Source organism: Pteropus vampyrus, unplaced genomic scaffold, assembly GCF_000151845.1.
Source record: "Pteropus vampyrus isolate Shadow unplaced genomic scaffold, Pvam_2.0 Scaffold41, whole genome shotgun sequence".
Classification (NCBI taxonomy): Eukaryota; Metazoa; Chordata; class Mammalia; order Chiroptera; family Pteropodidae; genus Pteropus; species Pteropus vampyrus.
This window is the reverse complement of record NW_011888822.1, coordinates 3,926,777-3,949,282: the sequence shown is the minus strand read 5'-3', so window position 1 is coordinate 3,949,282 and position 22,506 is coordinate 3,926,777. Positions and strand designations below refer to the sequence as shown.

The 22,506-nt window shown below is 38.5% G+C and overlaps 1 protein-coding gene across 2 annotated transcripts in view; it reads right to left on the bottom strand.

Annotated features, from left to right (window-relative positions):
• SYNPR (synaptoporin) overlaps positions 1–22,506 on the bottom strand; it is a 292,410-nt gene that overhangs the window by 103,041 nt on the left and 166,863 nt on the right. For both annotated transcript variants that reach the window (XM_011358447.1, XM_011358448.1), the window contains one exon: positions 11,180–11,304. In XM_011358447.1, the coding sequence (XP_011356749.1) occupies positions 11,180–11,304 (125 nt within the window). The remainder of the gene's footprint in view (positions 1–11,179; positions 11,305–22,506) is intronic.

The following is a 22,506-nucleotide window of genomic DNA, read 5'->3' as shown; positions in this document are numbered from 1 at the left end:
CTCTCTCCCTCTCTCCCTCTCTCCCTCCTATTCTAGGAAAGAAAATAGATGTAAGGAAGAACACATTTTTATAACTGAAAAAAGCAATGTTTACATCCTCCTAGGGTGTGAGTTTCTCTCAGATAATGAGGTTCTGCCCACCACACTCCCTGATGCCTGCTCTGTAAAATTACACACAGTGTGACTGAGAACTACATAAAAGGCTCACTCGTCGTGCACTGATTTAATCTCTGCTGCTTGTCACCTCCCTATGGAAGCTCAACAGAAACAGCAGCCTTGATTACATAACCTATAATCATTTTCAATAAGTGCCCCAATCCTGGTCTTTAAAAGCCTGTTCAGATTTTACCAAAATAGAACAAGTATCAGAGCAAACCCTATGAAGTTGAAACAAAAAGATTTGTATAAAGTAATCCCATTGAATTTTTACATTTCCTTCTATTGTTTCTCTCAAGTAGCAGTGGCTGAGGTACTACCGGGGTTTCTGGCCAAGGTCAAGTACAACTGTTTCCCTGAAAAGAAAATCTACATATTCCATTTTCATAGAATTAGAGGTCTAATTCTCTTAGAGAAAACTGAGATTCAGAGGGAACTCTGCTGGTCATTGCTCGTTTTTCTCAGTTCCATGCCCTGCTTCTCTCTTACTCTGCATTGCATCTCGCGGGCCTGATTGCCTTGACAACTGGCTTCCAGTTAGGTTTGCCCAATGGGAGGCTCTAGTGGGAGACTGAAAGTCAGGAGCAAGTGAGAAGCCAGGGTATTTCTCCCCCTCTTTCTGTTGCTGCTTTGGGCAACATCCTCGGCAGTGGCTATATATCTTCCTTGTTTTCTGCTCCTACTGGACGCTTCTTTTATTGTTCCAGCTTCTGCCACACAGACCTCATTTTGTGCTCTAACAAGACTACCCCCTCCCTTTATGCCTCTTATCCAGGGGGTGAATAAACTTATTTTTTTAAAGGGCCTGATAGTAAATACTGTAGGTACTTTTATAGCACTTAAATGTAATCATTTAAAGATTCGTAGCTCGTGAGCTATATAAAAGCAGGCAGTGGGCTGGCTGAATTTGGATCCAGGTTCTTACTTGCCAACCCTTGCTCTAGCCTTAGGGGTGGTGGTGGCTTCCCATACTTGCTAATTTCTGGATTGCCTTTTGGTCACCTTTCTAATCATCCAAGCTCTGTCTATCTAGTTCTCTCTCTATATTAACTTAAAATTTGAACTACCTGGTATGAGCTCTCGTTTTCTGATGACCTTGACTGATGATAAAGGCAACGAAAGACATGGTTTTACCCACAAACTCAGACACCGGGCCTCCGCACTTGCTCTTTCCTCCCCCTGGAATGTACCACTCGGATGTCTTTGAGGCACCCGCACACTCTCTCCCCGTCTCTCTTATTTCTTGCGGGTCTGTACTGCAATGTCACTTCATTAGGGAGATTTTCCCCAATCAGCTAAACTAAAACAGATGGCTTCTCCCGCTATTCCCTTTATCTTCTTAATGTCCTCTCAGCATTTCCCGTGTCATTCCCTTTGCTTAGAACATTCTTTCTCTTTCTTTTGACTGGCTTAAATGCCATCTCCTCAGGAAGGCCCTTCTGAAGCATTTTTTATAACTAGGTGTCCTTTAACCCTCACCACCCCCACAACACTTATTTTACATTTATGAATAATGTTCACCCTCTTCTTAGAAATTACTACTACGCTGTGTGTGTGTGTGTGTGTGTGTGTGTGTGTGTGTGTGTGTGTATTCTTTGCCTAATTCTTTGCTGTCTTCCTTCCCTATATGATAATAAATGTTACAAGGGAAGGGGCCGTGTCCACTTTACCAACCAATATATACCAAGTGCTAATATAGTTCAGGGCCTTATACACTGTGGGTGCTCAATAAATATTTATTGAGAGAATGAATAAACGATACAATATGGAGTCATTCACAGATCTAAGAAAGATGATTAAAGAGTCTCCCCACTGTATTGAGGCCATCAGTTGATCATCCATATTTCTCTGGTACTCACCATTTTTGCATACAGTGATAGCTTTCTAATGTAAGCATCCAAGATCTCTGCCCAAAGGCTTTCTTAGGATGCAAGCACATGCTTGGTCTGAATGTTAACACTTACAGAAGCAGCTCTTGACCAACGGCGGACAGGAGTTGGTAGATAATTACCCCAGCTTCATTAGCTGCCTAGTAAAATTACTCTGAAGCAAGTTATCCACAGTTCCTAGAAGTCTCAGTTGCCCCAGTTGTCCATGGTAGTACTTTACCCATGAACCCACTCTTTATTGGCATTCTTCCCTTCCCTGTCTCACTTCCTCATGGCTTACTGGTGCTTCCAGGGATCACCTACCAAGAAAATTACAAATGTTTGTCTCAGGGTATGCTTCTGGTAGAATACAAACGAAGACATCTTTCTATCTAATTCTCCAACGCCAATCTTCTTTGGGGGAAGTATTGAAACAAAAGTGTTAGAAATTAGAAGTTGCATTGGTTAGTTGGGGAACAATGGAGTGGGGTTGAAATAGATGAATTTACTATTCATTAAATTTTTCTTTTAACCCATTCCATGCCAGCAGCCATTTTGACACACTTTCTGTGATCTCTGTAGACATTCCCTACAGACGATAGTTCTTCTCTTGGCTGCAGGAACCTCCAAATAGGGCTGTCCTTGTCCTTGGTCTATAGCTGTACTCTGGTGCCAGTTCCTTGCACTAGATTCTATTCATAATATCAACAATGAAGATAATACAATTCAATCAACAGTTGACGTATGCCAGACTCTGTGCTACACAATTAACTTATATGACCTAATTGAATGGTCACAACCATTCTTTGAGGAAAGCACTGTCATTCTCTTCTTATAATAAGGAAAATTAAAACAAGGGAGGTTATAATTTGCTCATCTGCTAGGTGGCAGAGCTTGGCTTTGAAGCAAGAGGTTTGGCTAGATGTCCACCATTAGCCTTTGGGCTACCACCTTTAAGTCTCCCTAGTTCTCTGCCCCAGAGAATCACCAGGTCTCATCACACATAAAATTTATTTTAAGGCATGACATTAAAATGAGATACTGTACTTATAAAGTTATTGAAAATTTGGCCAAAAAAGTGTGAAATCCTTTGATAATGAGAAACAATAAACGAATGCCTAAATGTAATTGCATATGGAGCATTTCCTGAACACAAGACATAAAAAATTTCAGCCCTTAACATTTTTATTTTCCCCAAATTGGCCATTACAGTAAAATAAAGAAAAAAAATGGTTATCATCATTGTTCTAGGATGTTGATCTTAGGGAAAAAATGCTTTCCCTCCGACAGAGCCAGCTGTTTAGATAATGGCCCAAACTCCACAGCTTTCCTGGCGTCAACCTCCACCTGTGCCCACGTTCCAAACAGGAGGGGGGAATCAGAGCAAGTGACTGGAATCATAAAGAACAGAAGTTCATGCAGCAGCATCCAGTAGAGCAGGCCCAGCTCGTCTTTCCCTCAATACAAAGACCTCCCTTCAAATTTTGTTTCAAGGATAACAGGAATCAGACTCAGAGTTTTATTCTCCCATCCCATTCATGCCAGAAAACCCCAGGGGGATCATGCTAGTGCCACTGAGCATTCTCTGTCCTGTCACTTTGGGAGGTTTTCATTCTTCCATTAATTTAATGAGGAAAAATATACAAGTGTGATAAGTATACAAGAGTGATAAATATACAAGGGCCCTGAGTAAGCATTAAAGATAGGAGTTAAAGGTAAGTTAATATAAATGTGAGACAGTAAAGTATGTACACACTTTTACCTTTTAATGTTGCATATTAGAGAGAGAGAGAGGGTTGGGGAAGCTCCCATTTCTGAGTAAAATATTACATAATAAAGGGGTGATTTCGTTGTCTTAAGAGTAATTTTGCTATTTAACTAGAATAAGTATCTTTTTTTAACTCTCTAATTTTAATTACTTTTTTTTTATTCTGAAAGTAAAAATAAGATACTAAAATAGAACTTACTGAATGCCAAGCCTCTGTTTAAGTATTTTGAGAAAACGAGTCATTTCATATAACACTGCTATGAAATAGGTAACATTGTCTCTGTTTTATAGATAAGAAACAGAAGTGGTGAGTAATTTTCTCAACATCACACAGCTAGTAAATAGCACAGTGGAGATTTAAACCCAGACAGTATGTCTCTAGAGTTCAAAGTATACTATGTTGCCTGACTAACAGTTTTTAAGAGTATAAAAAATCTTAAAAGCTCATTTAGACAAGCTGGGAAAAGTGAACAAGTGTAAAAAGAATATTTGATTCACTCATACTCTCACCACTTGGAAATAAATTAATATTTAGATGCAATGATCATGACATAATCTCTATAAATATGAGTTAGTTTTGTTATTTGGGTCTATATAGTTAATCATCAAATTTAGAGAATGTATTTCGGATGGACTGACTTAAAATATAGACTATATCTTACATAAAATCCATTTTGGAGGCCTCATGGAATATTTTCAAAATCTGAGCAATCGTCTATTTTCAGAAAATCTGAAACTGAGATTAAAAAACATGCTAGTATCATTGTTAATTGGAAAAGACCTACCATACATGCTAATACCATGAATAGAGAAAAAAAATTGTGGCTTCGCATGTGAGACCGCAAGGGGAGATATTCTAAACTGAAGCTGTTGATTTCTAACCAAGCTGGTTTCATATGAACAACATTATATAATGTGATTTAGAGCGAGAGAAAATAGTGATCTCTCTCTCTCTCTATCACCTAGCACCTACCTATCGTCTGTCTGCCTATCTATCTATCTATCTATCTATCTATCTATCTATCTATCTATCTATCTATCATCTATCTATATCATCATCATCATCATCATCGTCATCATCATCATCATCTCCTCTCTCTCTCTCTCTCTCATCTATCATCTATCTATCAGCTATCTATCCTTCTACCCTTCACTCACCCACCCATTTATCAATCTATTTTTTTAATGATGGTAATTCAAACAATGGTAGGGTCTTCAGTTGAATTTCCCAGAAGCAGACCCTGAGATCGAAATTGGAGTGCAACTTGTTTTTGGAAGATTCATCTCTGGGAATATCAATAGACCAGTGGAAAAATTGATGTGGGAAAGGAAAATAAAGTAATAAAAGGTGTGTTAATGACCAGGTTTCCACTGAGAGAAAATTTATTCTTCTGGGTACTTCTGGGAAATAGTATGAAACATGACCTAGAATTGTACCCTATGAGGGGTGGAGAAGTTGGAATATTTATCCTCCAACTCACATTTGTCATTGGACAAGGACTGCTCCAAGAGACATTAAGTTCCCAGTATTTTTGGCCTGCCATGCATAATAACCAAGCAAGTTCCAGTGGCTAGAGAAAGTCCTGTGACAGTCACAGGCGTTTGCAGTAAACAGTGTAGGCATAAATGATGAGGGACTAGGAGGTATGGGCAGCAACAGTAGTATCTGCCTCAGCTGGTAAACAACAAAATTGGAATAATTATATACATATGATCTTATATTTTGCTTTATTAACTAATGCTATGCTGGGAGCATTTTATATATCTTTAAATGTTATTTGATAAAATGACTTTTAATGGCTGCCTAGCATTGTATTTTATAGATAAAACAATTTATTTAACGGATTCCCTATTTTTGGACATGTAAATTGTTTCTAATTTTTCAAGATTTAAAATAATTCAACAATAAGTACCTTTGTACACACTTCTCTATATCTTGAGTTATTTCTTTAGGATAAATCAATGAAAGGCAATCCTACTAATCATCTAAAGCAGTGATTACTAATCCCATAGCTACAAGAATGCTTGAAATTGACAGAAAACTTAGTATTTTTTATCCTGATGAAGTCTCAAGACATGGAAATGACATAATAATACATTTTTCATCATCTATCTTCTGTGATTCTCTATAGTCAGTTCTCAAATGATGTAAGAATTTTACACCCTAGAAACTTTTATCATTGTCTAGCCAAGGTGGTGAGTTTATCATCCTGTCATTAAACGAGTTGATTACTTTCAAGAAGCAAGACGTGAACACTTTGTTTATAAGAAGGTCATTAACAAACTTGGTCTCTTTCTTCACAGACATCATCTCATGCAGGCTTAAGGTAAGGTAGTTAAAGTCCTTAGAATTTTGCATTTTTCTTGTCTGAGGGAAAACATGCTGATTCCCTTTCAATAGCCTGGCATGCTTTTTTTCCCTACTGAAAAGTCTCACAAAAGTCCTTAATAACTACCATTAATTATATTCACTGGCCTTTTCTCAGTTTTCTCTCCTTTATTTCTTTGAAGTACTGAGTGGCACCACTCATGCTGAGTGGTGACAGGCTTGAAGTTCTCTTACCTTCTGTAAAGCCTACACTTTCCTGGTTATCCTGTCTCTTCTTCATTTGGCTCTTCTTGGCCATCCTCAGTTACTTCTCTCCTTCTCTATTTCTTGTAAGTGTGGGCCTCAACTCAGCACCACAACTCAGCACCGTGCTCCCTCCGGTTCTTTCCTCTCTCTTGGCAACTGCTCTTCCTCCACGACTTAGTTTTCATTGCATGAAGACAACTCTTAGAACTCCATTCAGTTTCACCTCTCTCTTCTTAGATGGGATTTAACATAAAACTCCAGATAGAAAACACCTCAAACTCTGCATGATGAAGTCCAAACTTATACTCTCCATTTCAAAAATGGCTTTCCTATTATTCTTTTTATAATCTTTAACTCCTTCTCTCTAGTCGATCACTCAAAATCTCAAGGTCTTCTAAAATCTTGCCAAAAACTACCTTTCCAACGTTATCAGTTTTCTCCATTATAATGTTTTATTCTATTTACCATGCTGCAAATAGAGTAAACATGACTTTCTTCTGTTCTATTTAAATTAGTAGAATATATGAAATCCATAAGTTTGGACTTGAGTTTCTATGCGATGTTAACAAATTTCTCTCCACTCAGACTTTTCAATCAGAATAATTAGTAAACTCCTTCAGAGTTGGTGTAATGACTACATAATGTAATATATGGGAAAGTGTTTGGCACATAACAGGCTTGCAATAAGTATTTACATATCTGTTCATTCATTCATTCATCACTCTCACCCTTCAAAACTGACCTTTGCCATGAAAAATTTTGTTCCCATAGTCCCTAAACTCTCTCTTCTAACCTCCTCTATCTTTCATGCATCATGCATTAATACAAACTGTTAGTTTGCATCCTTCGAGTAGGCTTTCTCTAAATATATTAGATTCCTTAAAATAAGAAACTCTATTTCACACTTCTGTGTATAAAGGAAGTGCTAAAAATATTTAAACCCAGACTTCCCTCCCAATTATCAAATTTTTTTTTACCAAATTAGCACACTATAGTAGATAAGAAAACAACTAAATATTACTTGTTCATTTTAACCACAAACCAAAAGAAAGGTCAGGTGACAAATGTTTCAGTCCCATAGTAAGATGATATATTGCTGAAGGTAAATTCCTTCTGCTATGAGTCAAAAATGCATACATGTGGTATGTATTTTTGTAAAGGAATTACACACTTGGACATATTTATCAGAAGTATCACATGAATATTTTGTAAAATCTAGCATTTTCTGAATTGAAATTATCTCACATCTGATCATCTGATAAGAAAGTTAAGTAGCTCCCTTTCATCTGTCACTTACAGACTATAGTAGTCCCCCCTTATCTGCAGTTTTGCCTTCCACGTTTCAGTTACCCGAGGTCAACTGAGGTCTGAAAATATTAAATGGAAAATTCCATAAATAAATAATTCATACATTTTAAATTGCTTGCTGTTCTGAGCAACATAATGCAATCTTATGCCATTGCTCTCTGTCCTGCCAGGGATGTGAATCATCTCTTTGTCCACGGTCTCCAAGCTGTAGATGCGCCCTGCCCCTTTGTCACTTAGTAGCCGACTGGGTTATTAGATTGACTGTCATGGTATTGCAGAGCTTGTGTTCAAATAATTCTTATTTTATTTAATAATGTCTCATTTGCCTCGCTTTATCTCATCATGTAGGCATTTTATCACCTCACAACACTACAAGAAGAAGTGTTGTGAGGGTCAGCACAGTACCATTCATATAACTTTTATTCCAGTATATTGTTATAATTGTCCCATTTTATTACTAACTCTTGTTGTTAATCTTTTACTGTACCTTATAGTCTCTGGTATATCCTAGTATATATGAATAGTGTATGTACTATCTGCAGTTTCGGGCATCCACTTGGGGTCTTGGAATGTATCCCTTGGAGATAAGGGGGTGACTAGAGTACTTGTTTTTGTTTAAACAACTTGGCATTAGAGTCTATCGTCTTCCTTGTGTTTGCAATAAACTGAATAGTTAGAAGCTGCTGACTGCTTTTATTTTATGTCTAATATTATGATCAAATCATTGGCATTGGCTTGTGAAGTTTTGGAAGGAAATAACTTTTTAATGATTTACGTTACTAGCATCTTACTAACCCAACTTCTTTGAAACAAATGACTTCAAAATAATCTGTATCAATTCTAGATGTGGTTGCTTATTATTGAAACTTTACCCAAGAAGATAATGGCAAAACATTTTAAAGTATCCAAGTGTATAATTGCAATTGTAACTCTAGTAAAACTGAGCTTCTTTGGAATGGTATGTTCCTCCCCTAGATGGTCATTAAAGGGGCAGAAGAAGTACAAGACATTCTGTGGGGTGAGTAGGTTCCTGGCTAGTAGATAGTAAATGCTGTTCAGATGTGGTAAGCAAAGTGGCAGAAGCTTTTTTGCTTTCTTTTGGAACAGTGGTATTTAAATTGCTTCCAGGAGACATGGTTCTGAGGAGACTATAAGGACTGTAGAGCTGGGAGGTGGGGAGGACAGCCAATATGTGTGGCAGCGTGAGGGCTGAGGAAGGCCAGTTGGATGCTTCAAGCCCCTTTCTTCCCCTGCTTCAACTTTATCAGTGACTCATAACTGTTTTCTATACAGAGCTTCTGAGCAAGGTAATGTTTGAAAGAAAAGTTCTGCTACCGAAAAAACAATGGTTGATCATCTTTGTTTCACTCCTCAAGTAAAATTCTTTTAAATGAGTGGGCCACTATACTTGTAGATGGCAAGAAACATTTTTATACAATTTCTTAAATTGCCTTTAATTGGTCCACTAATATGTCTTAGGAAGAAAATGAAGAAGTCCAGTGCTGGAAACATGCTTGATTGAAGGGTCTTTTAAAATTGTACACTTAGCCAAGGACGGCATGAAATTAAATATCACCCTGCTCTCCATCTCACACCAACCCAGGCACTGGTTTCCTGTCTTGACAGGTCTCTTGATAACTCTCTTCCAGTTTGAGAGACAGAGAGGCCTGTGCAATGTTTAGTGAACTGTTACTGTTAAGGGATTAACCTTCAAGTCATCTGCTCCTGCCACATCTGTTGGTGGGAAATTATTGTAGAAGGCAATGCAGAACTCACAATCTCATAACTAATGTTACTAAGCATCCCACCCCTGCTGCTCAGCCATTGCCATTTCTTTTCTTCTATCCTAGATCCCAGCTATTAGCAATTCTTATCTCCTATCCTAGATTCTACACATTGTTCAGTGAGCACACATTGGTTGGACTATTCTCAAGCCAAAAAGTTCATCCAGAACTTCTAAACGTGTCAAGCACCCTCATACCCATTTCCAGCAGCATAGGAAGCTCTTATCAAATTACCAAGATTCTATGCTTAATATTTGCTTAATATATTTTAATTTGCTTAATTAATTAATCTGAGCTTTGGAGTCTCTTATTAGTTAGGGGAGTATCTATTTGAGCAGAAGTGTTTGCAACTTTTATCAGTTCTACTCTTAAAAAACTAGTGCAAACTGTTTAGTATCAATACCACTTCCTCGTGATTCATCATCTATGAACTGAGGCACTCTTGATTTGGACTAGGAAAAGTTCTCTAGATCAGTATATTAAGGATGTGTTCCATGATACATAAATCCTCTGAGATGCTCAGTGAGACAAGGTTTCTCTGGCCAAACATGTTTATGAAACATTATGCTTCTCTTGGTGATTCAAAATGTGCATTAGAAAGGCAAAATCTTACTTAAACTTATTTGATCATATAATTTAAAAATTTCCTTCCCTCCCTCCCTTTCTCTTTTTCTTCCTTCCTTTTTAGAAACATTAAATATTCAGGGCTCCAAGGGAATAATTTTGGAAAACAGTGCACTTGCCTGTTTAAGGCAAGTTTTTAGAGGTTAATTTCTATTTTTCTCTGTAATTCTAGAGCCAGCACTGTGCCTGAAACAAGGTGATTACTTAATACATGTTTGTTACACTGAAGTAAACAAAAGAGTATACTAAAAAGATGCCAAACATAGTGCTGAAAGTTGTTTTCAAAAATCACATCAATTATATATTTGGTGCCAAGAATTTGGGAAATTTACAGAAATAAATTATTTCAAAATTGAGTTTAATTAATCCACTTTGGATATGGATTATAATCACAAAATGTCCAATTTGAGACAAGCTCTGGTAGTTATTTTACAGACAGACCAAAGAGAAAGATAACATATTATCTTTCAGACTAATTTATAAAGAGATTGAAAGAATTATCTCAAGCAACCTAAGTATAGCAACAGACATATGAGCTCAACCCAGGTGGGCCTGGCCCTGACTCTGCTAATTACTGGCCAAAGATATGTGAGCAAACCCATCTGTTCCTCAGTTTCTTCATTTGTAAATGGCGATGGTAATAGTACTTCTCTCAAAGGGCCACTGTGATGACTAAATGAGATTAAACAAGTAAACAGCAAGTACAGCGTCTGGCACATAGAAACAATCTTAGATACTAATATTATTAAATACCTTATCAGCTAAGATTGTACAGTCAACATGAAATTAGAGGTGACACTAATTCTAGAATTTGGGAGATCTTAAGATTGGAAATATGTATGGAGAATAAGGAATTGTATAACACGTCTCCATAGTGATAACCATCAATACTGGGCCATTTGTAGCATTTTTCTGGTGTTAAGGTACAACTCACAAATCCTCCCAGGTGGGGTGGTAGGTGGGTATTTTACTTGTTTGGGTATTTTGTGGGCTGAGGCAGAATTCTTTCTGTTTACCCAGAAGTCCCTGGGAGACTGCATTAATTTTTAGAGACCATAGAGGGAAGATAGTGCCTTCTCTTATCACCATTCCTTACCTGAATGGGTAGGCAAATGCTATGTCGATGCTGAGGTTACTGTCCGTCTTGTTGACACAGTCCACACTCAGTCTCAGGCCTCCAGAATAGCCACCGCATGTTGCAAATGCAAAGATTGCAAAAAGCTGTGAAGAACAAAAAAACAAAAGTGAAAGCAGCTATTAGAATGATGTTGATCGAATGAGATATATCAATAGAAGCTTAGGGTCTGAACTGAGAGCGTTTATGGTTCTTTTGAAGTGTGGCATTATATTTGCCTTAGGCCAAGGTGGTGGTGGAGAATGGGAAGGTGGTTTCTGAAAAAACAGTCTGGCAAGCTGGAAAAATTGGGGTTGGACAGAAATTAAAAACAAGGACAAAATATCTGCGTTTGAGTGTGTAAAAAGCTGTCATGCCTCAGAAAGTAGAGATGTAATCTCACATCAAAGGATCTGAAAATCTACATCACCATGGGATTAATGATGGAAGTCTCCAGGTGAGAAGAATTTGGAATGTCTCCTTGCTTTCTATTTATCTGTATGTTTTCTGCAATAAACATGTTTGTCTTTTGAAATAAATAGATTATTAAAAAGTAATGATCAGAGAATTTTAGAGCTAAAGAGTTGAGGACAAGTAGGTGAGTGTCTAAAAAGTGCTACTTCAGAGCACATGATCTTAGTATATGTCAGCCTCAAACCACCTTCGGTGGTTATGTTTTTGTGTTAGTCGCTCTTTCAAAGTCAATTATTAAACGGTTCAACTGGTTATCAATTAATGTCATGGTTTATCCTGGTGTACAGCATGGATCTGTGGGAATTAGCTCCTAAAAATTAGAAGCAAAAACTCAAAGAAGGCTGAAAAGAAGATACATTTGGGAGAGTGGAGATGGCCTAAAATGGCAAGTCAGGAAATGCCAAATTTGTCCACTTAGTGTGGCTAAATTCAAAAGAATTTCCTGCTCATTTCCAAAGAAAGTCGATCGAGTACACTTAACACTACCCTAAGCTGTAATACTCCCATTTATTTTATTTTAATTTTGGAATTTAGCTTCCGGAAGAAGCCTGGGGTCCCTATTAGGAATACTAACTCATTTTTGCATAGGAGGAGGAGTTATTGTGTAAGAATTAAGGGCATGGGCTCTGGAACGTGACCTTGGAAAGGCTGCTTAATTTCTTCCCATGCCTTGGTTTCCTCATCAGTAAAACAGCATTGATAAGTCCTTTGGGTCATTTTGCTATTCATAATATGAAGCAGACAGTTGCTGTGGACAAGAAGGCTGCTGGAGCTAGCAACATCACCAAGTCTGTTCAGAAATTTCAGAAGATGAAATGAATATTATTATCCACAACACCTGCCACCTCATTTAATCAGTGGTGGAAAAAGAGCCTCATACTGTTTGTCCCAATTGGCTATTTAACTTTAATTGGAAAAACTGGTTAACAATAAAACCTTCACAGGGAAAGCACTATTTTGTGGACCATTTGTGTGTGTGTGTGTGTGTGTGTGTGTGTATGGCAGTTTTAAGTTATTAGTTTTTAAATCAGTATTTTAAAAATTAAAATAAACTTGATCAAAAAATACAGTAGATACAGTAAGAGCAAAATCTATTTATATGCATTAATGTGTGTAAAGCATTTGGAACAGATCTTGGCACAGAATAAGCACCGAATAAATGTTAACAAATGTTATTACTGTAAATAGATGTGGATGAGCTCCTTAGTAAGATGTTCTGGGTCATAAAATAGGAAATTTCGACTTACTTCTTCCTAGCTAAGTCTATATGACCATCAGCCCCAGTGAACCAATATCCAAGCACTCCAGAGAAACTGATCTTTTTTGCTTTGTTTGCTTCTCTTCCTAGTTTGCCTTACTGATGGGACTTGAGGAGGCATTCAGAGGCTACTCCAACCCACTCCATGAACTGGGGATGATGCGCACAGAACACCAGGGCTAAAAGGAAACTGATCTTTACCCCTGAGGCATGGATTGCTCAATTCCCATGACCAAATGCTATTTCTATCAGCTCTTAGTATTGATAGAAGTAAAGAGAAAGTTATTTTAATTGTTCAGTACTTAAATCTAGATCGGTCATAAAATACTGTATGTATCAGCCCTTTGTGCCATATCATGATAGAGACTTTGATAAGACTTCTTCCAGAAGATGGAATGGAGAAATGGAGCTCAAAGCCCTGTGGTATGGCCGTGGAGAGAGTTTTTCCCTCTCCAAGCTTCCTCACCTGTAAAGCAAAGATAACCTCTGTATCATTCTGAATAAAAGAGAGAATTAAATGAGATAGCCTATGTATTTCTGTGCTGCCCTGTGTCAATTCATGAAGAAATCTGTGTGGTATTTATACACGTGCCCTTCTCTGGGCAAGAGTCCTAAGTGTATATCAGCACTTCTACACGAAAAGGTTAAGAAGAATTCACTATCGTCGTCACTGTTCAGTGCCTACTAAGGGCCAGGTGTTGTGCCCAGCACTTAACATATGTGATTATATTTCTTCTTGATAATAATGGAGTGTGTGTGTGTGTGTGTGTGTGTGTGTGTGTGAACCTTAAAATTCCTATATTAAATATGTGGCAGAATAGCCTTCAAACAGTGGCATTTAAAAAAATTCCTTGAAACTTCAGAGTGTAGTGACTTAGAGTCATAAAATTTGATAATTTCAGCACTTAATGGCTACAAAAAACTACCCTTGGCTTTTCATCTTATCTTAAAGTGTTTTCTATACAGTAAGATATTATTAATGCTACCATGTAATGAACTTAAGATGGAATGATAATTACATATTTAACTAGTTGAAAATGTTAGATTCACAGAAGGAAGGCATCGGATGTTTGAAACTATACACACCTCTATTTTTGCTTTTAATGTTGATTGAGCTCTGAAAACCTAAGACATTGTACAGGAATTAAACATCATGCCTATGGGCTTTCTGGTTAACTTTCTTTTTTCCCCCACAGTCCTCACTGATTAAAGGGAACTCATACTGTGTGACCAATATCAAATTCAGTAATATCATGAGGTGAGGATTAAACAGATAATTCTGTATAGCACAGAAAGAATCAGATCCTGCTGAGTGAATAATGTATTATAGGGATGGCTGAGTTCATATTTGGGAGAGTGAAATCAATTCCTTCAGAGTCTATCAGCCGAGGGCCTGGTCCTGTAATTAGAATACATCAAGACAGAGAGGGGAGAGAGGACTGGAAGCTCTTTGTGGGGGAGGTGGGGGTGGTGGTCAAAATTCTCTTGGTGTTCTAGAGAAATGCTGAGTGGGAGGAACCTATGGAAATCCTCCCACCTTGCCCTTCCCAGAAATTTGCCCAGCCACCCCGCCCTAGGTGGTAACGTGGAGCAGTTCTGGAGTCACGTAGACTTGAGCTTGAGTCCAGTTCCTAGCTGTCTGACACTGAGCAAGTTATTTAAGGTCTCCAAACCTCAGTTCCTACATCTACCAAATCAGGACAAATTCACTGGTTTTTTCAGCAGATGTTTAATGGTATACTGACTAGGTGCCAGCTGGTGGGGAACAGAAACATAAAAAAGTCAGAGAAAAGATAAAGAAGATCCTTGCCCACTATGGAGCTTAATGCTGGATGGGGAAGACAGAATGAAAAAGAACACACGAATGAAGTAATTACAATTGCGTTATGTTTTCAGGGGGAGCTCTTTTAGACAGGGAGTTATACCTGAGAATGCCTCATTGAAGCTAAGACCTTGGGGATAAATGAGAGGAAGCCATGCACAAAAAGGGCGGGGGTAGAGAGGAGTACTCTGGGCAGAGGGAACAGCTCAAGTGAAAGCCCTGAGAGAGAAAAAGCTTGAAAAGTTCAAAGAGCTAGTGGAAAGTCAAGGTTGCAGTTCGCTGGTGAAAGAGGTTGAGAGTAATAGTATTTACCTCACATGCTCTCATGTACATTAGCAGAGAGAACACATGTAAAGCATCAGGCTCAGAGCCTTCAATAAACATTAAACCGTCTCCTCCTCCTCCTCCTCCTCCTCCTCCTCCTTCTCCTCCTCCTCCTCTGCTTGTTCCTCTTTCTCCCCCTACTTCTTCTACTACTACTAATACTGCACTATTGAAGAAACTGAGAATGAGAGATCAAAATTCACTTAACCCCAACTCAGCTAGAGCAGAATTGGAAGTAGAATCCTGGGCTCTAGACTCCCTGAGTCACTATTTTTCTAATTAGCTCTAGAATAACAGGAAGAACAATTTTTGGCTATGTGGATAGAAGACATGTCAAATGGCCTGGCCTTCTTTGCCTAGAAACATGCCATGTGTTTTAGCGGCCTGAGGCTCTGCATGTTTTTCATGTCTGGCAAATACATAACCTGCGAGCTCACTAACCATGCAGAATGGGTGCTTTGTCTTCTCGTTCTTTCTTACCCTCCCTCCCTTCCTCCCTTCCTCCCTTCCTCCCTTCCTCCCTTCCTCCCTTCCTCCCATCCTCCCTTCCTCCCTTCCTCCTTTCCTCCCTTCCTCCCTTCCTTCCTTCCTTCCTCCCTTCCTCCCTTCCTTCCTTCCCTCTCTCCATCCCTCCCTCCTCTTTTCATTCTTCATAGGGTAGAATATTTCAGAAGGAGGATCTTGGATGATGTTATAAAGAGAGTGTAACTTTCTTACCTTGACAGCTGTTATTCTGAGAGGCTGTTAATGTTAGCAAGAGAGAAGTTTGTGTGTCTTGTAGATGTTTTGCTCTGCTTATTCCTAAGACAGACACTACTCCTTTCTGGGAGATGGAAGAGATGGGAAAACTTTGTGTTCCACAGCCAGGCTGCAGTGAGAAGTGGGTGTGGGTCCAGGAAGGCTAAGGAGAGAGAAGAGCCTGAGGGGCCTATGTGTGGGAGGTAGAGAAGCAGGTGAGAGGGACTAGGGAGAGATATCTCCATCTGAGGGCAGCTCTCCAATGACTACAAACAACTTGCTGAGAGATGTGAAGACATGGTGTTTGTATGGGTGCATATGCACTTGTGTATTATTTTCTCTAAACTCTGGGCTCCGTGTATTTGTCCTCAGCCAATTCTGTGCCTTCTTTTTGGTAATGAAGTATACTCACTCACCTTTCTAGGCATTGAGGGCACAAAACAGGGGCAAAAGTCCATTTGCTCAATCAAGTGACATTATAAAACCTCTGTGTTCCCATCTTTCCTAAAAGTCCCAATTCTCCTTAAAAAAAAAAAAAGCAAATACTTCACCTCTAGCACATTCCACGATAATCCATATCGTAACCTCTGGCCCAATCATTCACTCCCTTTGAGTTCAGGAGACTAAAATAAATCTCCTGCAATAAACTCTCGTTTCACTACTGTCTATGGCTCTGTTACTAACAACAAAAAATTACTCTCTAAATGGATAAAATTAGCCAGCACAGATTTTCTTCGTATGCAGCCTCATTAGAAATACATTCAGGTGAAATAGAACAGAAGAATTGCTTTGCATTTTCTGGCTTAATAACCATCCATAAACCAAAATCACCCATAGCAGGAATATCTTTGCAGTTAGTGAGACCAAAGGCTTGCCCCTGCAGAGGGCAAGCAGCTCCCTCCTTGGAACTAATTGAACCACACAAGAAATATCAATGAAAGCTGCTATTCATCCTTCTGGTTAATGTGCAAGGCATAGTTGAAAGCAACAGTTTGGAGTAGAATAGGAAATCAAGTTGATTACGGGCTCTCTGTGGTCTGCAGTGAAGTCAGAAAGGGGGCATCTTCCAAAGCCTAATACACAACCTTAGGCATGAAAGATGCCTTGGAAGAAGTAAGAATAAGGAGACTGGTAGGAAACATTGAGAGATGGGACCAGGTACTGGTACTCATTACCACCCGTCTGTGTATGCTGACAATCAGATCTCCAGAGGATGAAGCTTTCATTTATAGCACTTGCCAATTTCCATGGTGTAGATACGCCCACCATGACCAACTCCAAGCTACCGATATAATATCTCTGAATCTTGATTGCAAAGAGAGCTGCACAATCAGCTGTGCTCCAACATACCACTGCCACCAAGTGACTTTCCCTGACTCTCTCGCGGGGCAAGAACCATTGGGTCACTCCTCTTTTTTTCATATTTTCTCTTATTTCATTTCACTCACCTTGGGCTTATTTCATTGATCAAAGAGGTTCTACCAGGTACAGTTATTCATTCTTTTCTTCATTTACTCCCTCAGTCTTTAATTCACTTATTGTAGCAGTTATTGATGTCCTGCCTATATCCCTTTAGCCCACCCTGGAGGCTACCTGCAGCTTTAGAGGGACAGTCCTTGTACACACCAAATGCTTTCTCCTTGAATATTTGAGTCTCTCTGCTGAGAGCTTTGTCAGGCAGCAAGAATGCTCTCAGCCTGTGATTGTGGCATGGAGAAGTCCTCAGGAGTTAATCCCCAGGTGGCTTCCAACTAGCGTGGGATGAAAATTGGTAGGTAAAACCTCAGTGTCCTTGTACTTCTGTGGGAAAATTGTCAGGAAGTTCAACACAGTTTCTCAGAGGATGCCCACTGGGATTGAGCCCCAGTTGCCCACAGCAACATCTGTTCATTAACATACCATTGACTGGCTTTCCTCCTTTCCCTGTCTCATTTCCTCTTTATCATTGCGATTCCTGGCATTGCCTTTCAAATAAATCTTTTGAGCCAAAATTTTCATCTCAGAATCCACGTTTGGGAAATGCAACTGAGGCAGTTATCAAACACTGACTGACCACCTATTACATTTCAGGCACTGCAATGGGCTCTAAGACTACATCAATAAAGGGAATGGTAGCTCCTGATGAGCCTTCTCTCATGTCTCTTGGCTTCTAACTTACCACACTTCCATCTCTCCATCTCTCTCTAAATAAACTGACCTTTTCAAAAATAGGAAGTCTTCTTTGACTACACTGTTTAGAGGAGATCTCCCCAACCCACCCCCATCCTGACCCCATTATTTCCTGTGCTTTTTTTTTTACATGAACAGAAGTTTTAATATCTGTATTTGTTTAGCATTATTTATTCAGTTCTTGGGGTGGTTTATGTTTTGTTTGACCACTTTCCTAAAGAAAGGTAATACACTTGTCTTTTTTCTTGCTGAATCTCTGCAACTGTGTATAGTGCTTGGCATAAAGATGGTGCTCCCTAAATACTCGGTGACTAAATAATTGTTGTCCCCCACTCTTTACCTTCAGGGAACTTTCTGTCTATTTGGAGATACAAGCAAGTGAATGAACAGGCACTGTGACAGTGTTTTACTGTGGTGGCATTAATTAGAGCATGTTAGAGGAAAATATGGTACATTTTTGCAGATGAGTGAAGGGGACATGAGGAATAGCAATCTGGAGGAATGGATAGCCAACCAGAAACCAGGAAAGCCTGACAGAGTTATCCAGGTAAGAGGGAGAAGAAGCAAGTGAGGCACATTTGGACTGTGCAATTGGTATGATTAAAGCAGACATTTGCACGGTGGGAAGAAGGGAGTGACTCCATTCAAGAGGCAGGCAAGGATGTGTCAGGTATGATCTAGCAGGGATCTGAAAACTACGGTCCTTGGGCTGCATCCACCCACATCTATTCATTTAAATATGGTCTATGGCTGCTTTCATGCTACAACCATATATTTGAGTATTGATAACAGAGACCCTATTATCTACAAGGCCAAACATATTTACTGTCTGGCCCCTACAGAAATAGTTTGTCAATGTGAAGAAACCTGGGTCTTCCAGGGAAATTGAGTTTTCAGCAGTTAAGGGGCATGACCAAATTTGCATTTCAGAAAGGCCCTGCTAGTCGTAGTGGAGAGTGTGGATGGAGAGAGGGTGGGGCTGGATGCTGGAGTATGAGTAAGTGTCTTACTTCTCTAGATGGTCTGCAAGCCCTTCGCTGACATGTCCACGGCTCAGACATCTTTGTGCCCCTTGTTGTGCTGGAACATTGTAGGTGGTTCATAAATTATCAAGTGAATGAATATATAAATGAGTAAACGAGAGAAGATGAGGGGACAAAGTCCTTGGAAAAGTATATTCTGGCACTAAAGAACAGACAATGATGATGGTGATGATGAAGATGATCATAAAACAACCTCATTTGGTTCTCTGTAACAGTCTCTTCAGTCAGCACATTATTTACATAAACTCATTTAATCTTCTCAACACCCCCCTAAAATAGGAACATCATCCCTAATTTTACAGATGAGGAAACTGAGGTTAAATAGAATGCCTAGGTCACACAGTTTATCAGTACATGAAGTAGCCATGGTTTTAACTCAGATCTGCCTTTCTCTAAAGTTTATCTTCTTTCTCTCCAACTCTCTGAGGGCTATGAGAAAGGTCTCTCTTTGCTGGAGCATGCTATAGAAACACTAATACAGAAATATAAATTATGGGCTTGTTAAGGCTTTCTCTGTCACATCAATGCTCAGAAAGTCAAGTGAGCACTAAATGAAGCATCTGTGAAACAAAGCCCTGATCATCTAAATGGATATTCTTGGTAGCTTTTGTATTTTGCCTCAGCAATACAAGCCTTCACCCTGAAGCATCATAGGACATCGGGGGAAGGGAGTTAGGGTTTGGCAAGATAGGGATATTGATAAAGCCTGATGTGAGTTGGTTATGCAATTACACTTGACAAGTCTCTCCTAACTGTCAGCCACCCACAGCAGAGAGTGGGTGGGGGGGCTTTCTCATTTTCATACACCTCCAACATGCAACAGTTTATAGGTTAAAGAAACCCAACTCCTGTTCTTTCATCGCCCTATAATGAACCCCTCTTGGCCTTTCTCCTTTTATGATTTTTCTTTGGCTGATGAACTATTTGTCCTCAGCACCTCAGAAGAGCATTTCTGGAAACACAGTTGTTTGTAAGAACTGATTACCTCAATAGCAGTCCTGAAAAAGGGAGGAATACATTCTGTCAGAATATCTTCTTGTGCAGAAAGAGTTTTTTATTAACTGTGGCTTCCCTCGCACCCCACTCAGCACCTAGGAGGCCCCCAGCTGACTGATAAACACCTTTAGAACTTAACATTTCATTTTTACTCATCTTTGTCCAATTCTTCCTTCTTTTAGTGTTTCTTCTACTGCTGATAATTGGATTTTTCCAAGGAATTGACCAAGTATCTTCTTGGTCTTCAGTGTATGTTTACTGCAATACTCTGACCCAGAAGGCTTTTGTGAAAACTCCTGTTAAACCTTGAGTAGGACCTTCATGAGAAGATTAGAAACTGCAAGTGTCCCCAGAAGGCAATATAGTTGTGTCTGATTCAGAGGCACTGAAAACAATTGTCAAAAAGCTTTCCCCCATAGAGGTATATGCTTTTTTTGCCATTGTATCTGTGTTCTTAACCAGCTCCAATATCTTCCACATTGCATTCTATTTCGTGCTACCTGTCAAAACTGGGATACTGTGGCCTTCTAGCTGCTTTGTGATTTGTGTGAAATCTTCTCTGGCAAGAGCAGCTTTACACAATTGGTATTGCACACCATCACTTGAGGAATTCTAACCAGGTATTGCAGAAGAACTTTAAATTACTTACATAGCAAAAGAAAAGAAGTTAGTATTTTCATCTTCTTAAACCTACAATTTGGAGACTGGATCAGTTGGTGAAGGGTTTGGTCACAGGAAATAGAGCTTGACCTATAGTGACTTAAACAAATAATTTGTTTTTTGTACACATCAAGAAGTCGAGAACCAGGTAGCTGCTGGTATTGATGATGACTGAGGCAATGTCTCTTTGCTTATTATGGTCTTTGCCTCATAGTCACAAAATGGCTGCTGTGTCCATGGACATCCCTACCAGCATGGGAGACTGGGAAGTAAACATTCAGATTTGGCTAGGGCAGGAGACCTGGGAATGATTTTTCAGTCAGTCAGTCTCCACTGTTTGCCACAGGAACTTATGGGAGAAGAGGCAGGAGTAAAACAAGCATCATAGAATTTTATAAAGGCAGGACAAGATAGCAAAGCTTATTCGGTATCTGGCCATTTCCTTTTCTCTAGCCAGTTCCTAGAAATTCCTGTGCTTTATATGTAAAAGGCTAAATGTAACACTTGTGCACGAATTAGAATGTAAATTTCTGGTCAAATTTTATTTTCCAACATAAAACCTGATACAAGTCTTTAAAATACAATGCATGGTTGAACTAATAAAAATAAATTGGAGAAATTCTTCATGCCCATAAAAATATATAGAGGTAATCAAATAAATTCTGAGGTAATCAATAAAATATTATACACTAAAGAGATTAAATAGCATTACAGAAAGTTGTAATCTTTTAGAAAGTAAAAAAATAGCAAATAGTCAACTGTAACAGACGTGCATTGAATTTCTGTAAAAAGAAATATCTATACATATATATATATATGCATTTTTTAATAGACTTAAAAAGGTCTAGAGAGGTAGCACTGAAGTATTTTCAGTTACTATTGAGGAATGGACTTTGCAACCAGAATCTCAGTTTATAATTATTTTCACATTATTTCAATTTCTTCCAATAAGCATGTATGACTTATGTAACTAAAAAGAGATTTTCTTAAAAATGCAAATTTAGACAACCTCTGAGTAACTTGAGCAAAGTAAATTCACACCTGTCATTAGATGGTTGTGCTGTTTTTTTAACTTTCGTTTGGATAAAAAAATGTAAAATCAAAGAAAACCCACTCCCTTCCGGAATTATATTCAGTAATACCTTTGAATTATTTATGCTTGTAGAGAATGTAAATGGAGTAACATTTTTGCCCTGCTTATTTATTAAAATATTTTGGCAAAGTCATTCTTTAGGATCAAGGTAAAAAATATTTCAAAATATGCCATGGGAACATATGTTGATCATACATTGAGTAAAATATATGACTTATCTTTCATCAGATTCAATGACAGTAATTATTTTTAAAGAAACCAACTCTAATTCTCTCATATGTGCCATAATGAAATAACAAGAAAAATAAAAATTCAACAGAGCTTCTCACCTAGAATTGACACCATTTTTCTGACACCTGATTAGAAAGTCTTGTGAATTAATTTCTTGCCTATCACATTATTTTTGAACTTGTTATTTTTCCAGGGTAAACTTATGATGTGGACTTCCTGAATTTTCTTATCTACCATAACCATATCTTAGAGCATTAAAAGAAATCACTGGTGATAGAATTCTTAACTGTATACTTCTGTTTAATAGAAAAATTAGAGCAAAATAAGCTCATGGAATATAGCCACTATTCTGTAGTTCGATAATATGCATCAGATATACTGGCATGAATTATTCCTTTCTAGAAGCCAAGTTTTCATAATAATGTAGAATGATCAGAATCCGTTTTACCTGAAACAAAGTTACAACTCTTAAATCCTATTTTTTTTTTAAGAGCAGGCCTG